Raw genomic sequence first — 26065 nt, 5'->3', positions numbered from 1 at the left:
TTCTGCACATGGTTTGACCTACACCACAGTTTATTTGTAAACATTTGTTACATGTGTCAATAATTTAATTGAACACAGACTTTGTACAATTCAATGTATAATATTAACAATGTCACACTAGAAGAGCACAACTGTATTCAGTTACAGTTGTACTTCAAACTTCCAAAATACAAACCATTTGAAACACTGAACAAGAAAGTAAGGGAAAATCTGAGAACAATGAAGGAAAAAAGTGCAATAAATCATGATCAAAAAAACCTGAAAACAAATGTAACACACTTCTTAGCTGGCTCCTGAACATCTTCAGGTATATCCATCTAGCTTCAATACTGCTTGGGTTGTGCCAGAGCACAAAGCCAAACTGTCTTCTTCAAGCTAAAAATCTTGCTGAAACAGAACTTAAAACAGCTTTACAATGTGTAATGCATGTGATTTTTTCCCCCAGTCAATAAAACTACCTGAAGAAAAGAAATTGATTTAATTTGTCTTTATTTGCAATACAATATAAAATAGATTCTTTTGGTACGAAGATCTTTGAGACCTGTTGGGTTTTTACACCATATTTAAAACAAAAGTCACATAGTTTGAAGCCTCTTGACCATCCCAATCACTGTTGCTGTACTAGAGTTTTAGGAATTTCAACAGACTTCTTTGGTTACAATTTATTCAGTAAACTTCAGATATGCAGATTTGAATATTTAAGCTCCTAAACTAATGTTGAAGCCCCTAAGTAAGAGTGGCTTGAGTTCTAACAAACTGCAACACATCTGGAATTCTCACCATTAACTGTAAGATTTATGAGTATTAACCAACTCTGAGGAGCAGACTAATTTTATTGAGAAACTTTACTTTAGACAACCTAGTAACAAAGGACAATATCCTTCACTTAGCAACACTGAAGAATATGCAGTCAGAACAGTAAGTTTTCATCTATTTTCAAACTTTCATACAACTTGCACTATCTTCACTTTACATACTAGTATGGATAGTGCATGGCAAAATTTAATACAATACAGCAAACTAGCTCACCTACTGCAGCTCACAGTAGCACTTAAAGTAACATCTATAGCCCTGGAAGTGTAAGTCATCACTACTGTTGAATGCCTCTGCAGTGCCAGGTCTTGGCTTCATCTCCATGTAACAGTTCTCACAGTAAAGGTTTTCTCAGCCATTTATAGCAGATTAACATCCAATTCCTCTTCAATTTACTTTGGAGGAAATAAGGCAACTTAAAAACCACTATAGAGAGTATGTATGTCCAGTACAGAAAGTCACAGTAGTGTAAATAATCAACTTTATATGGGTGATGTAACTGTGATATATGCAGAATGCTAAGTTCAGCTGTTGCTGGTAAAATTCCAGAACAAAACTGATGTAAGAAAGCAGCACTGAGCAAACTGAAGTACTACAGATTTCCAGTTTCTTAGAGCACAAGTTCTATGCTTACACTTCAGGAATGTACACAAAGCCAGTGAAAAAGAATGGGATATTCACAGTTGTAAATTAAGTAAATTAAGTCACTGCATTGTCCTATACATTTGTACATTTGTCCTCTTCAAGTTTTTGACATGCTTTTTTAATGCAGGACAGGATACAAACCCAAATGTTGCCATTTTTCACCTTGCTGCTGTTCAGCACCATCTTTGCCACAGATCCTTGACCCACTGTGTATTGCAGGATAGTAAGGAAAGGATGATTAAGTCTTGTTTTTAGTTGTGACTATTTAAAACAAGGCAGTTCTAGTAAAGAAGGGAGCTAGCAGAGAAGTCTTCACAAACCACATTGCTCATCCTCCTTGTGTGCTTGACGGAACAGACTTTTTTAAGCTGGCAAAAAGTTGTTAATACCTAATATAAACAAAGTCATGCTACATAAAGTCATCCCCTACAAACAGAGCCAGAACATGATTTTAGATGAAAAAGCTTACTGTTAATTTTTTTCATGATCAAGAGATAATAGTTCAAGGAACACAGATTCACTGAATTTTCTGTCTTCACATCCTCTGCTCTTATCTTCCTTTGTTAACAACTGATGTGAAAAATCAAGAGCTCTGTTCTTTCAAACATTAATCAACAGGACAGAACTAGGTATCTACCTTAAACTCACTTTATGACAACAGGAATTTCCCACAGGAATCATCACCAAGTTCAAATTACAGCTGAAGTCTGCCAGTGGGATCAAATTTCAGACACTCCTGATTTCACACCAAGAGGAGGATGAATCCATTATCATTAAGAACTCTGAAAAGAGAGATAACCACCTCAGATCTTCCACAATTCCATACCTCCACCTGACAGAGATCTGAGTGCACCACATCTTCAAAGTGGCCTCAGGTCACCAGCAGGACATTGAGTCTGCACTAACTCAGCCTCCTCCTTCCATTGCACTGATTTGTCAAGGCCCCACCATTTTGCTGAACTACAGAATTCAACAATCCTTAACGCCCCATATCATCATGATATTTTTATTTAATCAGTTGGTATCACTGAGCTCTCAGAGGAAGAGCCAAATCTCTTACCTTTATACAGAAAAAATTTCAGTAATACAGTACAAAACTAAACAGAATTTATGTCTGAGTAACGAACATAGAAAACTACTATTGCAATTTTGTGGTGACAGCATAGAAATTTAACAATCATCAGAAAGCCTAGAAAGGGCATGTTTAGTTATAAAAGAAAGATTGTCTCAAGATAAAAATAGTGCTGACAGCTAAAAAGCTCTCTGTTGCAGCAAGATATGCAGTAATGAGTAACAAGTTCTAGACAGTTTAAGTACTTCCCCAGTACTGCAACACAACACATTTTGTAACACTATTTTTACATGGGTTATGCTGCAGCAGCAGCATACACTTCTTAGTGGTTGGCACTAGGAATTAACCATAATAGAAGAAAGGCATTTAGTGATCAATGCACAAGAACCTCTATTTGACCTGTTCCCTAGGTGTGGTTGAAAAGAACTGAGGAAGGGGCCCATCCATTCCATTCAGATAAAACACCTTCCTTGAACATGAGATTCTTGGCAGGAAGAGGAACACCCATGTCTGCAGAAATTGGCTGCAGAAGTGAACTTGAAGAGCCAGCATCATGGAGCTGATCCAGCGTTGAGATTCCTTCCTAAAAGCAAAACAAAAAACTGTGTCTTAAAAACAAAGAATATCACAGGTTAATCTAATCTGCAAATACACTTTGAGTTTCTGAAGTGTGTTACTACAGTCCAGTGAATACCAAATAACTATGGAAGTAAAAACAGGATAAACAAAATGAAGTATACAGATGCCTCAGCTGCGTCTTTGCATTCAAGATTTGGTTTCCAAGAAACCTTCAGAGAAGCCTGAGACTTACAACTGAAGACCTAGAAAAAAATGAATGGAAAACTCTAAAATCTTCAGGACATCTATCAGACTGCTATTTACCTGCACCATGCTAAGATGGATACGCACATTGGGAGGAAATTACTTGACCATATGCTGAGGGGAATCATTTCCCAGAAGTTTGGTTTTCTCATCTTAAAACTCACAGCAGCACCTTTTTTTCCCCTTTCTATGGACATCATCTAGAAAGGGTATCTCAGAGATAACATCTAACACATTTGGACAGGAGCCACTTGAGACTGACAGTTGGTTTCAGGGCTTCAAACCTACTGGGAATCTCTAACATTCTCATCAGGAAACAATTTCAGGATGACAGCATGCATAACACTACCTGGTTAAGTAACCTGCAAATTCATTATCTTACTGAAAACAGAGTTTTAGAGAAAAGTGTCACAAGACAGAGCACCTAAGCAGACTCCATGTTAGACATGGCTTGCTCCCATGCAGAATTAGAGCAGGCTGCAGACCTGACATTCCTCTTTGCTTACTACACAAGATCCCTATTTCCTACCTACACGCCTAAAAAGTCCTTCCAGAGTCTGTAGTTTTACATATTTATACTCATTGAACACTAAGATCTAGAGGATCTGAGGACAAGTACAAAAGTAACTGGCATGAAATCCATGTTAATATATTTTTATACAGAAACATTGATTTGAGAGGCGGATAAATTTAGCATTTCCCTGGTTTGCAGTCAATCTCTCCAACATATCCAAGCAGTCGCCACATAACCAGCAAAGTAGGCTGTGTTACAACAGAAGAAGTGAAAGGCAAGTTTGCTGAGCAAGTGCATAAAAACCAATTAAAATAATAACACAGTGGAAGCAACCACAGAGTTGAGACAAGTATTAAATTAGGCTAAAAAGGGATAGAGAAGTACTTCCTTTGTCCTTCAAATAGGTCTTGAGTGCTTAATACAATTACCATTTAAAGAAAAGGCAAATAAAACAAACCATGTATGTTTTCATACACCCAAGAAAGGCAAGTAGGAGGGCAGAAAGGATGATAGGTCATACAGAACAATCAACATCTGCATTACTGCTCCTTACCTGGAATGAATGAACAAAATTAAGGACCTGAAGAGACAGCTTTCTACTGGAATGTAGCAGTTTTTGAAGGCTGTAAAAAACAAAAGAAAATAAGCTATGGTCAAGGTACACAATTTTTTACCAGTGAAGTACCCCTGTAATAACTTGCTTACAAATAACTCCAGCAGTATCTAACATCATGTGACAAAAGCTTTCTCACATAAAGCTTGATAATATTGTCATCACTGAAGAGGTGCTTGACTCATCTGCTTTGAGTCTAGTCAGGTAAAGGCTGTTTTCCATACCATTTACACTGAATAAAATTAAACTACTGCAATTGAAAAATATTATTTTATGTAAAATAAATAAAATACTAGACTCATTCTTATCCAGGTCAGTCTGGTAACATGACTTTTAAGAAGTTTATTACTGACACACTGCTAAAAGCAGGTCAACTACTACAATAATAGCCTTAAGCCTTATTTTCAAGCATACTTACTTTTGATTTCCAGAACTGTGCCTTAGAGGGAAAAAAAAGCCACAAAAAAATCCACAAAAACCCCCACCAAACCCCCCCCCACAAAACAAAACAGACAAACCCCAAAATCCCATTGTTGAAAGAATAATCTTTCATAAAGAAAAGCTGCAGTAAAAAGCATTAGATAGGTGGATCCTCAGGAATGACTAAGCCATGATACCAACAGTAAAGAAAATTTCCATAAGAGCTAAATGCATTTTATATCAAAGCATTACCAGCAATCTCTCCTCCCCCACTCTAGAACAGTTAGGAGGAGGAAAAAAAGCCTGTGCTAGGCTAGGAAAGGAATATGAGTAGGAAGGCACCCCAATTTACTCTTTTCCTCATCTGCTTTCAGACAGTTTGCAACAAAGAATTAATTTTTGCTTTACAGAAACTATAAATAAAAGCCTAATCCTAATCTTACCACAAGTGAAGACTAGTTGTACATATCTATGAGCAAAAAAAACCTCCCTTACACATCAGAATTAGCTACTCTATAAACATAGCTCAGTTCTGGTTTATAGTCATTGAGTTGTAGTATCTCTTTTTGCAGAAGCTCCAGACATACCATCTGTTTAAACCTGCAACCAGTAAATTACAGCTCACCTTTCTTTTCTACATAATCCGTGAGTGGCAATTTTTCTGCAGACTTTCTGATTCAACTCAGAACTGAAAAGTGGAATGCCAAAGCATAATTCCAGGGGAACCCATTCCAGTTCAGTTGTGGGTACTACAGAAAGAACAAGAGATAACCAAAGTGTAAGAAAAAGAAAGCAAGAAAACTCATTCTGGGGTCAAAAATCTTAGACTTGGATCCACTAGACAGCTCATGCTTTTTAAAGACAGCTCATCTACTGAACTGCTCATTATTTAAGGAATCTGAAGAGGAATTTCACATGGGATTTGTCCCAGAGAATAATCAAACATTGATTTAGATCCTTAAAAACAAGGTAATATTTAGTACAAGCCATTTGCCATGTTTTTACCTTCAAGGCTTTGCTTGACTGCAGAATCCATTGAGGGTTCTTCTATTACCATCTCAAATGATTCTGTGCTCCCATTTACATCAGATCCTGATGCCAGTTCAGTCTCTCCTAAAGGCAAAGTAATTCTTACATAAACATGCACATGAATAGAAGCTTAGCTACCTTTACCCAAGCTCTATAAAGCTATAAAACTGGAAGAAGGGCCAGGGAGAAACATAGGGATGGACTCATTTTGGAATGAAGAGCTATTTAAGGATCCTCAGCACTTATGAAAGTTTAAGCTCTGGCATATAAAAATGTCACAATTTATTTTCTATATTTAAAAGAGTATTTCTTCCCTTTATTGACTGTAATAGTTCAGTCATTTATCAATCTGTATTTGGTATTTCTGAGCCAGTCTTGAAGAAGAATTAGGAAGTAAGCCTACTACCAATAGATTTACACTCAAAACTAGTTCCTATCTGTGTTGGATAGTATTTTGTAGAGTCACAAATCAAAGAATTTAATCCTTTGCTCAAGTGATTGTATGTGAAATTAAGGGGACACAGATAAAAAAGACAATTATTGGTAACCAACCTCTTCCATCAGAAGCATCACTCAGCTTTCTGTTAGCATGTTGACTTGAAGGATTCAACATTGTGACATAGCCACAAAAATGCTGCAAGTCCACTTTGTTTCTCAGTATTTTTAAAGCTGTATGAATGCCCATGTTCACACGAGAGAAGTCTGAGGAGGAAACAAAACATATTCCAGTGTACTTTTAAAGAGGCCTCCCCACAACCATGTGGTACCTCTCTAGGCCAGGGTAAGTTTTTCACTTGGATTTTTCCTGCTTGCTTTCCTGCTTTTTCCTGCTCCATCTTAATGATCCCATTGTTAGATATGGGATAACACCAAGCATGAAGTGGTATTTTATAGTACAGTAAGAGAGCCAAGGAGAAAGAAAAATACAAATAAAAGATAATCTCTCTCCTACACAGACACATTCACAGCAAACATGGCAAGGTTCAGCTAGGAATCAGGTGTCCAGCTCTTTCAGTGCCAGAGTCTTTTATGGCAGATGCAATGCAAGATAAATGCCTCACATGACTGAAATTCTGAAGAATTAGAATACAGCATTAGAGCTTAATAAGAAATTTCAACACCAAGTTGTTCATGTCAAAACTTGAGAGATTCTAACTTCAGGGTTTCTTCCAACTTCATTCTAGATGAAAAACCAGACATATCAGAGAGAGCAAATATAATAGTAACAAATTTTGAACATAGTAAAAACTAAATTTGGAAGTTAGTTTTATTTCTACTTGGCCCAGAATTTTCTAAGTGGTAGCCTAAATAATTTTGTATTTTGTACCTGGAAATTCATACTTTTATTCATACTGCTCTCACTTGGAGAGGTTATAGCCTCAACTATAAAAAGTTCTCTCCTTTTCACTAAGGAGTAATGAGAACTTGTTAATTCCTGCCTTTCAAAATCAGTTGAGCTAGGCAGACTTTAAAGGAATAGATTTTGCTAGCAAAGCTTTTCCTGAGGAAAAAAACACCATAGTAGGTTTCTGATGCTAATAATCAAGGTAAGTTTGTTCACTTTTGGCCTCACCTGTCTTACAGTTAAGAAATGCTCAATACAATATTACTTATAAAAGAATTACTTCTGCAGTTAATAAATATGCTAGTTAATAATTCTTTACGCCTGTGTTAGGAGATAAGAGAGGCCAGAAAACACATTCTAATTAGGTCAGAGAAGATAGAAAGGGGAAGGTCATATGTCTAAGCTCAGAACAGACTTGTCAACCATTTAAAACTTTCCATTTTCTCATATGACTCATAAGATCAACAAAATTGTTTGAGAAGGATTATTGCAACCTTACTGCACAAGGTGATGTGCAACAGATGTGTAATGTAGTGTAGAAATTACACAGAAGATGATCCATTACCTCCCTGTTGCTCAGCTTCATCAAAAGGGAAAGGTATGTGCATTGTTTCTCCCATTCCATGCATGCCATGACCCTGAACAACAAGAAATTAAATTAGGAACAGAAAAAATACTCATCAGCTTAGCTCAGTCCTACTGTGCTCCCTTTTAAGGAGTAGCACCCAAGCTGATGAAACAAAACATTGGAGGTATTTATGCATTAAACACCTTGCTCAGCTGAAATAACTGAAGTACCCCACCTTTGCCCTTAAAATGCATGTGGTAAACACAGTGAGGGAAAGTTTCACTGAAGAGCAATAATTTTTCTCTCCAAATACTGGCTATAAAAATATTTTCTAAAGGCAGAGCACTTCTGGAGCAAAAGGGACTTCCCACTCCTGCATACAGAACATTTTTCAGCTGTAACAGGCCACTTACAAGCTGGCTTTTGAGAACATGTAATTTTATGTTTGTTACTATATTAAACATCTATTTATTTAAATGATTAATTCTGAGAGTTCAGCTGAATCAAAGAAACTGATGAGGAAACAATTTTAATTCTTCCAAATAGAAAAACCCAACTTATTCTGCAGTTTGTGATAAACAGCATGTTTTGTTCATACTTTACTGTAAGAGCCAAATACCAAGCAGTCTGAAAAGCTGTATTTCTTAAATAACAGTTCATAATAGCAGTCACTGCTGTCTAAAACCCTTGTGGACCCTTCACTTTCATCCCAGTTTACTATCTTCCCTACTTTAGCTACCAAAACTCATTATGCTTGCCCAAAATAACACATACATAGTGTGAATTCAGTGCAAAACCTGTGTCTTGACCACCACTGAATCACAGCAACACTGCCTACAAAAGTTAAACATACTTTCGGCTCCTGGCAAAAGTGTAGCTCTTCTACATAATCAATATCCTCTACCACAGAACAGGTTAACTCAAAAAATTATGCAGATTTTCATCATTTATACAGAGCACTCTGTACCTGAATTAGAACAGCAGAATGAGTTAAAGCATCATTCAGCATTGTGAGCACATTTGAAGTAGGAACTACTCCTGGGTCGTGACCCCAAGATGTTATTAGCAAGCGATCATAACCCTGGAAGAGAGAAATTAAGAGAGTGTGTAGAATTATCCAAGCACACAAAGTGAAATATTAGAGCTAGGCATTAGCATATCATTACAACTAGGAGGTTATTATAGGTAATTACAGCTCTACAGTGCTATACTTGTAACCAAGGATCACTCATGTTTGTATTCTTGGTAAAGACCTTTGAGATCTTGAGGTTTGCCAACCTCAAAGTTAAAATTTTGGACAGGAAGTATCTGTCACCAAATCCTGTAATGCATGTGGCCATTGCAGCACCCTCTGGCAAACAGGAGATTAATATAATCCCACATAAATTTAAAAGCAAACTATAAGCTGGATAAACTAACACTATCAGCAAAGAACAAAGACAAATGAATCCCCAAAATATCTATCAAGGACAGGGTGGGGAACAGGAAGACAAAACCACAAATAACTTCTTAGTTTCTCAGTTTTCAAGATTGAATTCCACTGCAACTCTGTAAGATTTCCAGAAATATCTTGACAATTCCCTAAGAAAATGATGTTACAGAACAGCAGCAGGAGAGAAGCACTCAGATTCCCATAGAGGAAAAAAAAATATCCAAACTGGGAGATCATTTAGTTCAAGAAAATCTGTCCTGTCAGCACACTGAAATTCATGCAGTATTCTGAAGTTTCCCAAGGCTACCACACTGAATGCTTCTTTACTAACAGAAGTGCACAGTCCATACATGTACAGGTAGTTTAAACTAAAGACAAACCAGGGTTTGAATCAAGGTCATCACCAATGGCCTTACAAAATGCTTTCTGCTCTAGAAGACTTGATTCACTTAATCCTATGTGATCTTACAGTAAATCCTACAAATACAGGTAATCTAAAAATTTTTGAAATCATAAAGGAAAGGGACACATGAAAGGTTTGAGAGGAATCTACAAATCCAAGTGCTAGAGAGGACTGCTGATATAGGTACACCAAAGAATGAACCCCCTTCTCTGAATGTTTCCAAACCTTTCTAAAACATTTAGTTCCTCATATATCTAGAGGATGAAAAAAGTGAGATGAAAACTTTAGAGGCCTCTGCAATTATAAAATTAAACAATACTATTTTAAAAATTCTGATGTGAACAGCAAGACCCAAACACTGCTAAATGCCCACAGCATTCCAAAGCAAAGCCAATAGATGCAAGGAATTTTTGGTTCAGGCAAGTTCAGAAGCTGTCATGGCCACTTCCATCTACATTTGTCCAGTATAGAGAATACCCAGCAGTGCTCCTTTGTGCTACATTTGTCTTTATTAGTATCTCAGAATGGGAGAAGGCAGCATCTGAGATCTTTCAGGCAGAAGTTGATCACCTGTGCTGTTTTGTGGGACTCCCTGCCAACGCACTGAATGGATGATAAAAAGTTAGGTGGATTCCAGGCTGGAAGGAATGGAGGAAATCAACTCATCAGTGCAGAGCCAACAATTTCAGTCACAATATCTGTGTACAGAGAATCACATGCAGCCAGGGAGATCAAGACCAGAAAATGCAGGAGAGTGGAAGGGTCTTAAAAGGAAGTATTACATATTGTGCTGCTTCTCCCTGCTTCCAGACACTCCACAAGTCAGGCTATGGGGCTACGAAGACCTTTTTTCCAACCTAATGCAACCTTTATTAAATTATTCTGTTATTTACATTGTAGGGACAATTACAGCCAATAACTCCCAAGTCTCCAGCACAGGTCTGGACAAACTGGAAGTGGTCATGTTAGCCATCTTCTAAAACAGGCAGAATTGTATGTAGAAGTGATGTTTCTTGCACAATGCTAGGAAAAAAGCACAATATACTAGGTCTCCATCTTTTTACACAGCTCTTCTACATTTTTCTAACACTCTGTGGATGGGCTAACAAACCTCAATTATTAGGACAGCAGTGCCACATTTTACACTTAACTTGAAAGGGGTGGCATTAAATATACTGCAGTCACATTCTGACAAAGGGAGAGATATAAGTAGCAATCCTTTATCAGAACTTTAAAAGAAAACAAATCAAGATGCTGCATAAAACTTGCTTCTAGAAAAGGAACATCATCTCCAATGAACTGTACCTCTGACTTCACCTGTTATCTCTAAATAGCATCCAGGATATCTTTGAAACACTTGAAGAAGGAAGGGAGAGTAAATCCACACACAGACTACCTGAAAAACATCTGGGAGTTTTCGAAGGCGTGTTCCTTTAGAGAGCAACAGGGAGGGTGGTCCTTGTCCAGTTATATGGTATATGTACAGCTTGAACCAAACTGAACTGACTTCTGGTATTGCAGGTCCAATATGCTGAAGAGATCATTCAAGAAGTTATAAATAAGTTCAGATTGCAACCATCATTCATACAGATTTAATTTAAGAAGACACAGTTTAAAAGAAATACAAATCTAGTTTTTGATCACTGAAATACAAATGTGTTACTCTCCACTAACTATATTCTGGGTACTTAGTCCAGTGACACAAGAGTCTTCACAGAAAGCTGACAGTAATGTATTTTCTGTGATTCTAAATTCAAGAAAAAAATACCTGTCACTAATTTGAACAGAAAATCTCTTAGTAAGTTAAACAGAGTTAATTTACTAAATATTCATATTTTTCCTCAATTTAATATTTTTATTAGATTATTTACAGTGATATTCTTCATGTTAATAATTTTGTCACTTTAAAAGGGACATCTGACAGATTTTTTCACCTGGGGTGTACAGCTGCTAATAGGTCGAATTTCATTGGTGAGTGGTGCCATGGAAACCAGCAGAGTGTAATTTTTGTTGAGAACTCTGCTGCAGGTAGCTGGATCCAAACCAAGCAAACTCTCACATCGTAACAGGTCCAAGGGGAACCCTAGGTTCAAAACACAAGATTCTTAAATTATCATTTAAAATGGAACACACAAAGAGAAACTATGATTTCAGATTTTCTATTCTCTGCTAAGCCATGAATACAGCATTTCCCACAATGAAGTTTTAAACAATTGTGCTAATTTTAATAAATCTGTACAAAATTTTAGCAATTCTAGGTATACAAGGCTGTCTGACACTGAATTAGTTCCTCACCAACTAACTGAACATGGGAAATAAACACAGAGATACTGAGAAAATTACCTAAGTTTTAAAAGAAAAACCTAAAAAACTGTCGCCATTAGAAGAATACATTCATTTTCATAGCTTGAAAAATGTTTCTTTGACAGAACAGCTGACTCTTCTATATGGCTTTCAGAAGCATGTGATTTGAAACAACTTCTTTCTCAAGTTCAGCTTGTCTTGCCTTTATTACCCTTTAATCTGTTGCTGTGAATCTTCAGTGCAAGCCTTGGCAATCAAATCTGTCATTAAACAAGCAAACCCAGTAACACAGGCTCAAAGGATGATGAAAAATATTTCAAAATATTTTTAAACAAGTATGACACTGACTGCTACAAGAGCAGCAAGGGCAGAAAGCTGAGTCCATGGCAGGTAAGTAAACCAATTTAGGGTTTCCAGAGCTGCTGACAGTACCATTGTTTGGTTGATCAGGCTGCACAGCCTGCGCCCCCAGGTCTTTATTGTGCCGCAGGAACAGGATCGTGTTCCTCAGAGTTAGGGCGTGGTCAAAGTACCGCTGTGCTTCCCCCTCCCCTGTGCTCTGAACCTAAACAAGAAACAAAACAAATGCAACTGGCAGCTTGTTCACATAAGGATCAATCACCGAAGGAAAGTTGAACAAATGAGCATTCTAAAGCTTTGTAACTGAGTAATAACCCTGCAGGTTTTATGCAAAGGTGATCTACAGCAAGTATTAAATGAAAAGCAGGTCTTGGCCACGCTAGTGGAATGGTCAAAAAGTACACAAAGACAGATCAGAACCATGACTCACTCTTTAGGTAAAGGACAGAAGTGTCCAGTCATCCTGACTGGTATGAAATGATACAGCAATTAATAGAACTTCTACATGATTCTACAGTTGTCCTTCTAGAATTATCTTCAGAAGGTGAAGTTGGCCTCTTTAACACTTCAAGTGCTGAAAAAGCACTTTGTCAAACATGTAACAATTTACCTTTTCCAGCTCCACCAAGAAGCTGTCAAGACTCTCATCTGATAGTTTCCCAACTTCAAACATAGTGACTGCATGACTTTTCAAGTTCTGAAACAACAAAACAAAACTGTCTTCTTTGAGAACAGAATGGGCAAGTACAAGTTGTACTAAACAAAATTACCCCTTAACAAATGATACAGAAGATTTTTTTAGTATTTATTTTTTAAAATAAAGCAGTATTATATTGATGTCAAAGTAATTTTAAAAAGTAATTTAAAGCTTTACATATTTATTCTTGGCATAATACATCAAATAATTTGGACATACTGGTGAGAGATTTCCCATCATTAAAAAGGCAGTGAGAGTAGAATCAAACAGGAAGGCAATGCGCTTCGTGTGTCCACTGGACAGGTTCAGGCTGCTCACACTGGCTGTTTCAGCTAATAGAAAACAAAAAAGAAGTAGATTATCACATTTGTTTTATTTAAAAATAGCACCATTAAATTTAATCAAATCTAATAACAAAGGAAAAAAAAAAAAAGGAAAAAGTTAGTTATCACTATACAAAGCAAACCAAAATTCCCTTATTACGACTAAACTACTGATTAGTATAATTCAGAAGTTGGTATCTTTGTGTCAAGTTTATATCCACAATACAGATCAGTCTTATCTTCAGAAAGAAGTTATTTAGCTGAAAACTCTTAAACCAAGAAGTAGACACCACCTCCCCCACTGAGTAGTCCATGTGACAAAAGGATCTACATAATCTGTGTTGCACTTGTTTCTAGACCTCTTTACAGCCTACATCACTCTATAAATATAAAAATAATTGATCCAAATGTATTAAAATTTACTGTTAGAGCTAACCTGGATCATCTTGACTGTTGGTATCTGTATCTGTGGCTGATGACCCAGCTTCCTGTATAGGACTTCTGTTTTCCCCACTGTCCCATGAAAGCAGCATCTTTTGAGGATCCAAAGTACTCCTATTAAATTTGAATTAAAATCCACATCTATTGGTCACTGTAGCACCAGAGAAGTATCTCTGCCTTCCAGTGCTAGTAGTCCATGCACAGGCAGACTCAACACATGCCTTTCAATGTCCAAGCCCTAAATCAGTCAAGTTTAATATCCCTCAGGGTCCTGCTTCAGTTTCAGCAGAAAGGCTTACTGGGGGGCTGAAAATATCAGACTGTGAAAAGATCTTAAAAATCAAACCACCATCATTGAGCAATTCAATGGAAAAAAATCTAATCCACTTTGTTCTCACAATCTGAAAAAGCATTAAAGAGAACAGGCAGAGCAGTAGTTGTAAATGGCTTAGCAGATATTGAACTAAAAGCACCTAGCAATTCTTAATTAATGCGACTTGGCATTTCAACTTGGAGAACTCTGTTGATTGGTATTAACAGCACTTGCCTGGGAAGTGATACAGATGCACACTTAGGTGAGAGTGTCACTGACAGAACTGCAATGGGTTCTGCAAACAAGCAAACTCCATGCACATATTCACTGCTAGCAGTGCCAAGAGCCACAGCCTCTATAATGGCACACTGACAGCTGTTATTTCTGATCCCAGGAGTCTAAAATAAATACATTCATCTGCAGGAAAAGTGAGCAACTAGGTACCTAAAGGTCAAAAAGCCAGCACTAATTAACAGCACCAAATGGAGCACTCTGAACTTACAGGCTGAATTACCATTCCTCACCCTCAGCTTAACATGAGGATCATGTATTCTTGTCATTATACACATTAGAAAGCCAAGTGAGATTTGTTATTCCAGAAATCTTAGAAAGCAACCAACAGCTTTAAAAACAGATGTTCTAAGTTTTCCCTTCAATGAGAAAATAAGCCTCAGAGTAAAGACACTTACTTCAGTCTGTTTACAGAAGGAACATTCTTCCATGATGGATGAAGATTATCCAGGTTTATTACTTGGCCTTTTTTATGAGCAAAGCCTAACCGACAATACATGGACACAGCATTCTGCAGAACACACACACACAGAATAAGGAACTGCTCTGGGAAACCAGGGCTGCAAACAGTGAACTTTCTGTATCCAGTTAAACATATGTATTGTACATACATACCTTTACTAAAGATAAGTCAATCTCTAACACGTTTGCCAGCTTAAAAATAAAAAAAGATAAGAAGTTGAGTCAGCAATACAGTATTGACAGGGCAGGAAATCACTATTTGTGGGATTTGGCATCTTTCTATTAGTTTTATTTCTAAACCCAGTCTTTACTGGTAGAAACAATTTTGTCTGCATCAAAGATGATGAAAAAAGAGCATGAAGCCTCATTAACAGTCCCACTTGAAAGCATGCAGAAGAAATATGAGGCTATCTTCCACTTAGTAATTTCTAGGCTAACCTTGTATATCTCATTTTAAATTAGTTATGTACGTCAGAAGACAGGCAATGAGGAAAACAAACCCTGGATATATTTAATGGGTATTTTTCAGATACGTATTCAGCAAGTTTTGAGATCTTATGAAAACATATTTCTCATACTCAAACTATGCTTATGCAAAAGCCACATTCCTATTTTAAGCCAACACCCTGTGTGCTTTCACTGCCAAAGAAAAAATTACTTGAACCTTTCTCACATTAGCAAAACAGGCTTTGTTCCAGTTCTAACTTACATAAAAGCCTACTTCAGTCAACTCTGTATAAGTTCATTCCAGCTAATGCAATTGTTTCACTGAACTGAAGGTACTCCTTCAAGATCAAAGCACTATAGAAGCTACAGGCTCTTAAGCCTGGCGGTATGTGTAAACAAAATCACTGTATCTCAACCAGTACCTCTCAGTATTTTGAGCAGTGTGCTTTGGGCCATTTTCAAATATTCCTATCTCCCAGACATAGGTTAAGTTTTACTTACCTCTGCCACATTAGTATGTTCATCTATTGAAACAAATATCTTGTACAGTAGTGTTTCAAAGTAATCACCTTGCACTCTGTTCATCACAAAACCTTCAAGTGGTGGCACTGAAATAAGATTTACTTTCAAAATTACAATCTGGTAACTTAGTTTATTGAACTGAAACTGTACTAAAACAGAAAAATTAGTTTACAGTTTAGTTTTCATGGCATCTGCAATTTTGAGAATTTCTCATGCACAAAAAATAAAAATCTGAAGACAGCATATGAGGTATTTAAAATTTCCCCACTCCTTAACAAAGTAATGCTTGTCAACATGTTTTCTTACAGAAACTAAAGCCACACTACCTTCCATCATAGCCTTGCACTTTCCAGCTCATCAACAACACATCATTTCCAGTGTCCAGCCCATAAAATGATTTTAAAATGTGGATGGAGATTAAATCACAACTGTGATTGGAGTAGGACAAAAAGGACAAAACCACCCACATACTCCAGAACTGAGACCTCCAGAGCAATTATCTAAGCAGTAAGTCTCTTGTATTTAGAGGACTTTCACTTAAATGATCTCTATACAGCAATGCCAGGTACTTGTGCATGACCAAGTTCCAAACAACTTTATGCCTTTGCAGATTATAGTGACTTCAGAAACCCCTGAGACCTCTCACAGCATAACAAGCTGCTCAAAGGGCAGCACACATGCTGTGCTAATCTAAGCTCCTACACAGTCCCCAGGCACAGTCTGTGACTAATTGAGGCGACAATACCCATGAATAATAGAACTGGTATCTATTAAACCTTACATCTGTCTAGAGAGAAGTCAAAAACCCATGTATGTTTGGCAAGGTAACTACCATTCTCTGTGCTATTCTTCCTTTTCAGAAGGAAGAGGGTACTTAAAGGAGGGTACTTATTAATTCATGCCATGACTCCCATAAAAGAATCTCGTCTTACCTAAATACACATTCAATACAACCTAAGAATTCAAGCTGAAATAAATGCTATATACAATAAAAACAATGTTTTAATAGGATTGAAAACATTTAGTCAGTGAAGAGTTTCATAGCTCAAATGTTTTGTTTGGGAACAAGATGTATACAGACAAGCAGTTTCCAAGACAGAGAATTACAGCACAATTGAAAGGAGACTGAGAAAACATAAGTATAATAACATGAAATATTTACTTACCTGCAATACAGCTGTCATCAGATATTGGTACATCAAGGTAAATAAATCCTTTGTTATACAAACCTTTTTAAATAAAAGGACATTTTAGAAAAAAAAGGAAAAAAAGCATTTTTCCAAATAATGAAGATAAAAAGCAGGCTTTCCCACCAGCCAATTCCAATTTTAAAGTAATTTTTCCTAACAGCCTCCCCATTAGAATATTTATTTGCAATGCACAGATCAATAAACCACACCTGATACCAACCAGGTGTCACCCTAAACCAGGGTTCCTCACTTGCAGCCTGATGCAGCACACTTGGAACTCTGCAAGTACTTCCAGGACAGCACAGCAAAATGACCACAAATTCAAGAAGTTCAATTTAAAAAACATAAGCAAATCTCTGCCTAAATGTTAACTTAGTTTTCACCATCATCACTGTACTGTCAAGAAGTGGGGTTTTTATCTTCAATTGGCTTTGCCAGCTGAAGATGCTGGCATTGTTTGGCTACTCAGACCAGAAGTCACACACCTGGTAGCAGGGATACAAATTAAAACACATCAATTCTCCTATTTTCCAGACACTACTAGAATTTACTAAGCAAGATCTAAAATCAGAAATGTTCATTAAAACTTACTGTGAACAACATTGAAGTCTAAGGAACCAGCAAGTTGAGGACCTGAATCAATTATCTTATCAATAGCAGACTTCTCTGATGTAGTACAAATCTAGGTTAAAAAACATCATATTAGTTTCTTGTAGGAATGAGTCTGTGAAACTTAATGCCATTCAAAATACTCCCAAACACTTAAGGCTCAAATCAGTCACAAGTAATGTAAGAGTACAGGGAGTAACCCACGTTCCTAGCCAAAATATTTATACTGAAGAATTTACTGCAGTTCCTGTTCAAAGTCTCTACATTTTTTAGCTTGTTCCCACACAAAATTATGTATGCTCTAGGAAAGGAAATTAATTGCACAAGAATTTGGCAAGCAAACTCCACAGTATAAAAGATTTGCTATTTAAAACTTCTAAACAGTGTTCAGCCACACAACTGGAATCATTCTAGAAAGAGGCCCAATACAATATCAAAGTAACTGGCTTCAAATTAACTACCCTGAGCTGCTGGGATGTCCAAATATGAGCAGCCTAAGATATTTCAAAAAAGAGATTCCATCAATGCTTTAAATATGTTCTAATTTAAACAAAAAACTTCTAGAGAAGAGAATAAATCCAGGTCAAATGACTGTAAAAAAACCACCTGTGAGAAATGAAAGCAGAATGAGGATGAAACAGTAACTCATCTCACAAGCTTTTTATGTGCAAACAATGAAAAACTAAGCAGACACAAAGAACAGAAACAAAGAAAATATGTATCAAATCCAGTGTCATTCTGATAGTGATTATAGTGAAGCTGAAGATTCGGTCAAAGCTGACCTGTCAGGGCTTCAACATGAAATTTAAGAAAACATACTTTGTTGCTTGTTCCCTACAAATCATATGATCACGCACATAAGTTACAACAGACTGGTTGATACAAAATCACCTCTACACTGCACATAGTGCAGAAGACACATAGGGGAAAGAGGGCAGAGCATGTCAAAGGAAACATAACAATTTCCTTTAGTTACAATCTCTAAGATACTCATAAGAGAGTTGCTGCAAATTTGTAACACAATCTTTGTGTATTTCACGTGAGAGCAAGCCCCTGCTTTCAGGGACTATCAGTATTCACCCAGATTTAGAGAAGCAATCCACACACACTACCTTGATGTCGTCCTCAGTGATGTACCCAGCCTGCACGACCCACCACGCCTCTATAGCGATCTCCACGGGCTTCACAGGCAACAGATCATGGGCAGTTTTCCTTCTGAAAAATTTCTGCAGTGGTACAGTCCATTTGAGAGAGTAATAAAGAGCACTTCACATGCACAGACATTCATTTACCTTTATAAAAACTGATCTGTACAAAGATCCATTTTTAAGTGCAATATATTTACAGACTGGAGACACATGTTATTAGCACTGTCATTTAGCAAGTTTCTCTCTTCTCTCAGATCACATGGAAACAAAAAGGAAAAAAAATATTTCCATTTGATATTGTTAAATCTTCCCATAAGCTCATCCATACTGTAGGTGTTGCTAATTAAAATCCACATTATTCCATTGTAGTAGGATCAAGTCCAAATTTAAACTATTTGTGACATTTCTAATTTGAACAGGTAAGAGAACGCAAGTATAGAAAGATGGTATTTTAAAGAAATTCCATTATTTCAAAAAACACAATTTAGGAACATATTTAATTTACTTTAAGGAACAAAGTACAACATTCTCAATAAGCACAGAGCTAAAAAAATACAGTGAATGTCAATCCATGAAAGAAAAAACTGGAGGATAGTGTTTATTTATAGAGCTAAATAGCTTCTCTTTCATTGCACAGTTATTACTTTTTGGTTCAGTATCAGCTGCACATTTTGGTAAGCTCACTTTCAGTTAAAGGACCATGGAGCTACTGCAAGAGCACTTCTGAGTGCCCTGAAGAAAGGAAGGAACTGTTGAAACTAAAGGCTCTACTTCTATGAACCATCAGAGTGCTTTCCACATGTGCTGCTCACATCCAAGGATGTCTGTGCACTCATTACATTGCCTTAGAGAAAAACACACTGCAAGAATTCACACCTAGATGGATCACTGGTCCAAAATAAACTGTGAACTCAATGGACCACATTGAAAAATGGAATCATTCTTTCAGAATCAGTAGCCGTCCCTGCTTATAGTGGCCAGGAGACATTAGTTATCTGGTACCATAAAGTACAGCTCCAAAACTATAAGATTAACAAAATTTAAAAAGTAGTAATTAATATATTTTCCTTTACTATACTTTAATTTAAACCAAAAAGCTCTTTATTAACTTCAGGAAACATAATAAAATTAACAATACACTACATCACATTCAATTACCCACACTATTACACTGATCAGGGCCAGAAAATTATTCCATTCTTCATTTCCTATGAAATAATATGGGGTAGGGGGACAGAAGGGTAAAGGAAAGGGAGGGAAAATGAAAGACAAACTTACTTTTGAAGACCTGCATTGGTTCATTAGATCAATATACTGGTTTCTTCCTATGCCAAGAAGTCTTAGACCTGAAAAATAAGTAAGGTTTTATGTATCTTAAGACAGGATTAAACTGAAGATATATTAAACATTCTTCAAAGAATCAGACCTTCTTCTTAAATAACCTTTTTAGTTACTCTTATCCAAAATAAAAGGACAGTTATAGGAGCTAAATTCATTCCATAGTTCATCCCAATTCCTTCACTGTGTAAAGATTAAGGGAAAAAGAAGAAAAAAGAAATACCCTATCACTCAAGCCACAGGGTAGCAGGTCATAACCCAACTCCTTTCCTCCTTTACTCCCATCAACAACTTCAGATAATTAGTGATAGTTTCTCTATCCTTTAACAAAGCCCATGCCATCCATGCACTGGATTAGAACTCTAAGAACTAGAGACACAAAAGGCCACTAAGTCTTCTAAGGAATATGATTGAGATATAGTTGAGTTAAACTGAAACAAAATTTAATTCCATAATCTCTAGCCTTCAACCATTAAGGAACCACGAACAGATAGTAAAAAACTGTTCTTTAGTTTTAACCATATTCTGTCTCAGAATTAACTTTAACTCCAACTTCTAGTTCAACACTACCATTTATGAAAAAATGTAATTAAGGAAATTTAAGTCAATTACACTGCAGTCACTGATCTGCAGCTGTGTTAAGATAACAGAATTGCTGGGGGGCAGCAGAAATCAAACAAAAACAGCAAAACCACCTCTTTCTTCAAACTCCTGACTAACACTAGATTTCCAACAAGCAAAATGGTGGTAAGGAAAGTTGTTCATCTGTTTCCCTGCTGTGAAAATTACACAAAGGCTAACTAATAATTAACTGAAAATATCCTTCTAAAACTAAAACCAGCTGTTTCCAAAAGCTGCAGGCTACTCCTCACCTGACTACACAATATCCTTAAAAATAACCTTATGAATGCATACCAAAGGCAAGGAATTACGAGTTAACTATAGAAAACACTTCAGTGGCAGGTTAATAACATCCCTGTGCCATCAGTTTACATTTTGCTCTGTAAGACTTCTGAGTAGGCTACTGATCTTACTCTGTTCTCCTCCAGAGGTTCAAGGTTTTTCCTTTCCTAAGCTCCTCATCCCATACCCAACTATAATAGATAAAATATCTGGCACATCCAGAGTGTCATAAAACACCAGATCCCCTTGCCTCTCTTTTCTGGTACATCATCCACACTGATGCCAATTCAGGAGTGTCAGCAGCCTCTCAGCAGCCTGCTAAAGCCTTCAGCCCAACACATACCAAGAAAGGCACACTAGGAAAGGACCAGCAGCTCAGTTTGCTGATATACATCAACAGGAAATGCAGGCAAGTAGCAATGGACAAGCAAGGACAGAGGCAAGGTTTTGTACCACGCCTATGTGCATTCAAACCAGCCCAATTCCTGCCCTGTACTGACAGACCTCTATATGAAAGGCACACTTAATATCACTATTTAAATGTTTTTACACCTTCATTCACATACTCATATTAAAGCAAACAGATGCCTGCAAATCCATCTTCAGAAGCTCCTTATTTCTAACTCACTGAAAGCAGTAATTCATCTGGGTAATACTTACAGTCAGCAGCAGTGAAGTTGGGTAAGGAATCATAGCTTTTTTCACTGTTCATTATATCCTTAAAAAGAAAATAAAACTTCTAAGTTGCAAGAAAAAAGTCATCGTTTCAGAGAAGCAGGTCCAAAATTCTGCCTGTTGCTTTTACTTTAAGAATGAAATGAAATTAAAGTAGATCTATTAAAGTCAGTTACCTTATCAAACTTGATAATTACTTGATTAATCGTTACACAGTAAGCTGAATACATAAAATGTGAGATTTCTGTTTAATGTAAGCTTTGCAAAGAAAAATGTTGGCTTGAAAGACTAACAAACAAAATCCTGTATCTCTCTCCACAAAAACAAACCAGCACACGGAATTGCCAACAGTAATAACAAAATAAACAAACAACTAATCCATTATGTCTGCAATCATTATATACAAAATAGAATAAAAGCACTTCAAATATCCAACAAAAATAAAGGTTGCCAGAGTGCTGACAGAAAACAGAACCATCCTTGTTCTCATAAAAACAGATCTGCTTCAGGCTTCTCAAAAAGTTTCCAATATGGTTGAAATGAGGTGTTTCTTTTACAGTTTTAAGTGAAGACTCAAATCTCAAACATCAAAAGGGAAAGACTGGTCTTAGAATAAGTCCCACCCCAGCTCAATATGACAAAAGTTCAGCTCCTGAAAGGTTAATGGGGCAGAAGGGAAAACACTGCAGGTAAAAGCAGTTCCTTACAAACTTTCCTTACTGTTTCTTTACTTCTTGGCAGGCCTACAGAAAACCAAAAAAAGCATACAGTGCCTTGTATGCTTTACTGGGCCATTACCAACACCTTCAGATGGAGAACAACACCCTCCCACCACAGCTCTGCACTCACCTCCATTATCCCTGTGTAATAGGAAAATGGTGTTACCCTCAGACCTTTGACCATGATGTCAGACAAATGATACGGGTACAACATGAGATGGTCTCGACTGTATTTTAACAGATCTTCATAATATTTACGTTCATCTTTCTTGACATGCTTAACTACAGGGGGAGAAAAAGTTACAATGTTCTATGATGTTCAACTTTTTTTAAAAGTATTACAACAAAGGGTTAAAAATAGCATAATGGCAATTGACAGAAAACTACAAGTTAAATAAAGTAGTGGAGCAAGGAATTCTGCATCCAAGGATTTCTACACATGATACAAGCAGCCTCAGAGAATTTAAGGAGCAGATTTATTTAAAAGGTCACCAGGAAGTGGCCCATTGAGACAGAACTCATGCAGCTTGTAGAAAATTATCTTTTAATCATTTGCTTTGGGAAGAAAAATGCATTCAGTCAATGTGAACTAAATTGAAAGTCTGCAAACAAGTCATAGCCAAAAGCTCCTGTGAGTCAGGATAACTGTCTGCATCTAACCTAGTGACAGGCTTAACTACCAAACCCTCTCCTAATTTCCAGGAAAATGGCAGCAGAAGTACAGTAGTAATTCAGTTCCACCTGCCAACTCTGTAACCTTCAAGAGTGCTTTGCTAGAGAAGTTGTCAAATGGACTCAAAAGTCAGGATTTTTCATCCTTTTATTATTTAGAAGCATTTATTTTCAAGGAAGGAAGGACCTTTGAACTGGATTTGCTCTGGCAGTTTTACAGCAGAGACAAGCTTCCACACAGAAGAGTGGGGCAGGACTCAGAAGTCACTCTGCTTCTTTACTCACCTAAGTTATTCCGGTAGCGCAGCTGATTGCGGATGCTGTAGAGCACAACCTGCCTCTCATATTCCCTCTGGGAGTTCCCAAGACCCTTGAAAACATAAAGGCCTTTTAACTGACTTGCACAACCCCCACCCTGCAGTTAAACCACTGCAAAGTGTCTTATGAGGAAACACATGCAGGCAGTTGTCATTGCTCAGGGAGCCCCCCAGTTCAACATGACAGTATCTTTAGTCTCTCTGTGAGTTTAAAAACACCTTTAAATAGGTCTCTACACAGGATGCATATTTCAGCAATCATTTTTAGATTATTTTTCCTAGTACCACTCTGATAAAAAGGGAGCATCTGATTTTCAAATCAGACATGATGCATCAAACATTTACCAGCATTTAGTGTCATTCAGCCTTGAGAAATTACCCAGAATTAGTGTAGCACAAACAAGCATGGTGAATGATGTGAAGCTTTATTTACTGCACCTAAGAAACATTTAACACCAAAAAAAAAAAAAAGGTGAAACAGCTCAAGTTGCAGCTTTGCGGAAGTTAAAACTATCAAGTGATCCTGGGTCATGAGATTAAGGAACAAGCACAGCACATTACATGACTATCATGAAAGAAGATAAAAAGAGAACTTTGGTTTATGCTTCAGATGCCTTATTTCAAGAACTATCCCCTCAATATTCCCCAAATTACTCTTCTACTCTGCATCTGCAACAAGTGATCTGGGTTGTCTGGTTTTTCTATTGCTTCTCCTGGTTCCCTCATTGAAACTTACATTAAAAGATATCCTTTGACAAAAAGGTACTTTCCTGCACATATGGGATAAACAAGAAAGCTGCATACAAACTGCAGAATCAGGAATTAGAAAAGCAACACTTGATATCAGAGACAGGGTCTGGAATTGATTAAATATCTAAAGAGGGAGCCAAGTGTTTCCTCAAAGGACAAAAATATTAAGGACTATACTAACAATAAAGCAGGTAAAACAGTATTCCAGAAGTTACATTTAAGTAAATAATGCAATAAATACTGGCATATTTTCTATCCTGAATCACAAAGCCAACAATATGGCACTCAGCTGGACAGGTAAAGAAAAATCATCATTTATTCTCCTCTTACTGCTCCTGCAATCTCAAACTCAAGAAACTGCATTACTTGTGGCCTGCAGCAACTACTCATCCTCTCCACCGTTCCCCTGTGCAAGAGCATGAATTGTTCAACAGCATCTGCTTCAAAGCAGTGTAAGACTTTGGAACGAGAACCTCCCCTCAACTCGACACAATACCTCCTCTTTGCTATCAGAGGCCCATTAAACCCAGGCAATCAAAATTTCATGAGGTTTTCTTTTCCATGAGCCACCTGCAGCAAACAATTCTCTGCCTACCGAAACACGGGGCTGCACAAGACTCCTAAGGCGCCTGTCCCGGTCCGGCTGCCCCATTCGGGGGTGACATAGGGGACACCTGACCCGGCTGTTTGACACCTGCACTAAGGTGGCTGAGCGGGACCCCACATCTCCCTCTGGGACCCCGATATACCCCTCTCCTCACTGAGGCCCCCCACACACACGTACAGTCCCCGCCTCCCACACACAGCACACACCGTTGTGCCATCCCCTTCTCCCCACAGACACGTCGCACACACCCAGAGCCCCTTTCCCCACAGAGGGGCTGTGCACACCCCAAACCCCCCTGTCCCACAGAGCGCCCCACACGCCCCGCGGGCCCGCCCGCCCTGTCCCGGGACAGGCAGGGCCGAGCGCCCCGTGTCCCCCCGCCGCTCCCCGGGCCGGCAGCCGGGCAGCCGCACCTGCCTGACGCTGGCGGGCAGCCGGGCCCAGGGGTAGTTGTGGCGGATGTGGAACTCCACGTCGATGTTCATCGCGAGCAGGCCGGGCCGCGGGCCCCGCCGCCGGGAGGCGCTCCGGCCCGGGAAGGAGCCGCTGCGGCCGGGGCCGCCCTGCGCTGCCCTGCCCTGCCCTGCCCTCCGCCCGCCGCCTCCCGCCCGGCGCCGCTGCCCGAACCGCCCCGGAAGCGCCGCGCACGCAGTTCCGCGGGCGGGGCGGGCGCTCCCCGCGGCCGGCTCGGGACGGGACGGGATGGGATGGGAGCCTCGGGGCGCGGCGCCGGTGCCTCGGCAGGGCTATCGCTCACCGACCGCGGGCTGGCACGAACCGGGAACAGAGCCAAGCCCGAAATGCCTCCGCCGCCTGCCTGGTTGGGTTTAACAGCAGCGTCCGCCTGCTGTCGCTCGGGATGCGCCCGGGTAGACGCGAGGGGCCGCGCAGAGCGGGGCGGCTGCAGCGGCACAAACGAGGATTCATTCCCCGGCAGGGAATGACAGCATCAGCTCGGTTGGAACGACCGCCAGGATCATCGAGTCCAACCTGTGGCCGAACGCCACTATGTCAAATAGATCATGGCACTGAGTACCACATCCAGTCTTTCTTTAAACACCTCCGGGGACGGTGACTCCACCGCCTCCCTTGGGCAGACTGTCCCAGTGTGGGATGGAATGGAATGGAATGGAATGGAATGGAATGGAATGGAATGGAATGGAATGGAATGGGCTGAATGAAGGAGATCTCTGCGTTGAGCCATGGCCCTGGGCTCCACAGCTGTGCACAGCAGGCACTGGAGCGTGCAGCCCTGAGTGCCCGGAGCATCCCATCCTGTGTGTACCCGGGATGTGTACACA

The 26065-nt window shown here is 38.6% G+C and overlaps 1 protein-coding gene across 2 annotated transcripts; it reads right to left on the bottom strand.

Moving 5' to 3' along the window:
* On the bottom strand, positions 1–25327 carry FAM91A1 (family with sequence similarity 91 member A1). Of its 2 annotated transcripts, XM_059469420.1 has the most exons (25): positions 25178–25327; positions 23376–23460; positions 22549–22700; positions 21685–21742; positions 20062–20129; positions 18748–18861; positions 17618–17708; positions 17003–17065; positions 15816–15922; positions 15021–15059; positions 14804–14916; positions 13797–13915; positions 13257–13369; positions 12951–13037; positions 12413–12545; positions 11611–11759; positions 11073–11207; positions 8809–8922; positions 7839–7911; positions 6481–6630; positions 5905–6012; positions 5525–5648; positions 4420–4489; positions 2930–3113; positions 1–2240 (listed from the first exon to the last, which is right to left on the bottom strand). In XM_059469420.1, the coding sequence occupies exons 1-24, from the start codon at positions 25247–25249 to the stop codon at positions 2937–2939; spliced, it is 2514 nt and encodes an 837-aa protein (XP_059325403.1). In that variant the 5' UTR covers positions 25250–25327; the 3' UTR covers positions 1–2240; positions 2930–2936. The 2 variants fall into 2 exon arrangements, with proteins under 2 accessions (XP_059325403.1, XP_059325394.1); XM_059469411.1 differs by having other exon boundaries at positions 1–3113.
* Positions 25328–26065: the final 738 nt, after the last annotated feature.

Source organism: Ammospiza nelsoni, chromosome 1 (assembly GCF_027579445.1).
Source record: "Ammospiza nelsoni isolate bAmmNel1 chromosome 1, bAmmNel1.pri, whole genome shotgun sequence".
Taxonomy (NCBI): domain Eukaryota; kingdom Metazoa; phylum Chordata; class Aves; order Passeriformes; family Passerellidae; genus Ammospiza; species Ammospiza nelsoni.
Note: the sequence above shows the minus strand (reverse complement) of the source record. Positions and strands in the feature narration are given on the sequence as shown.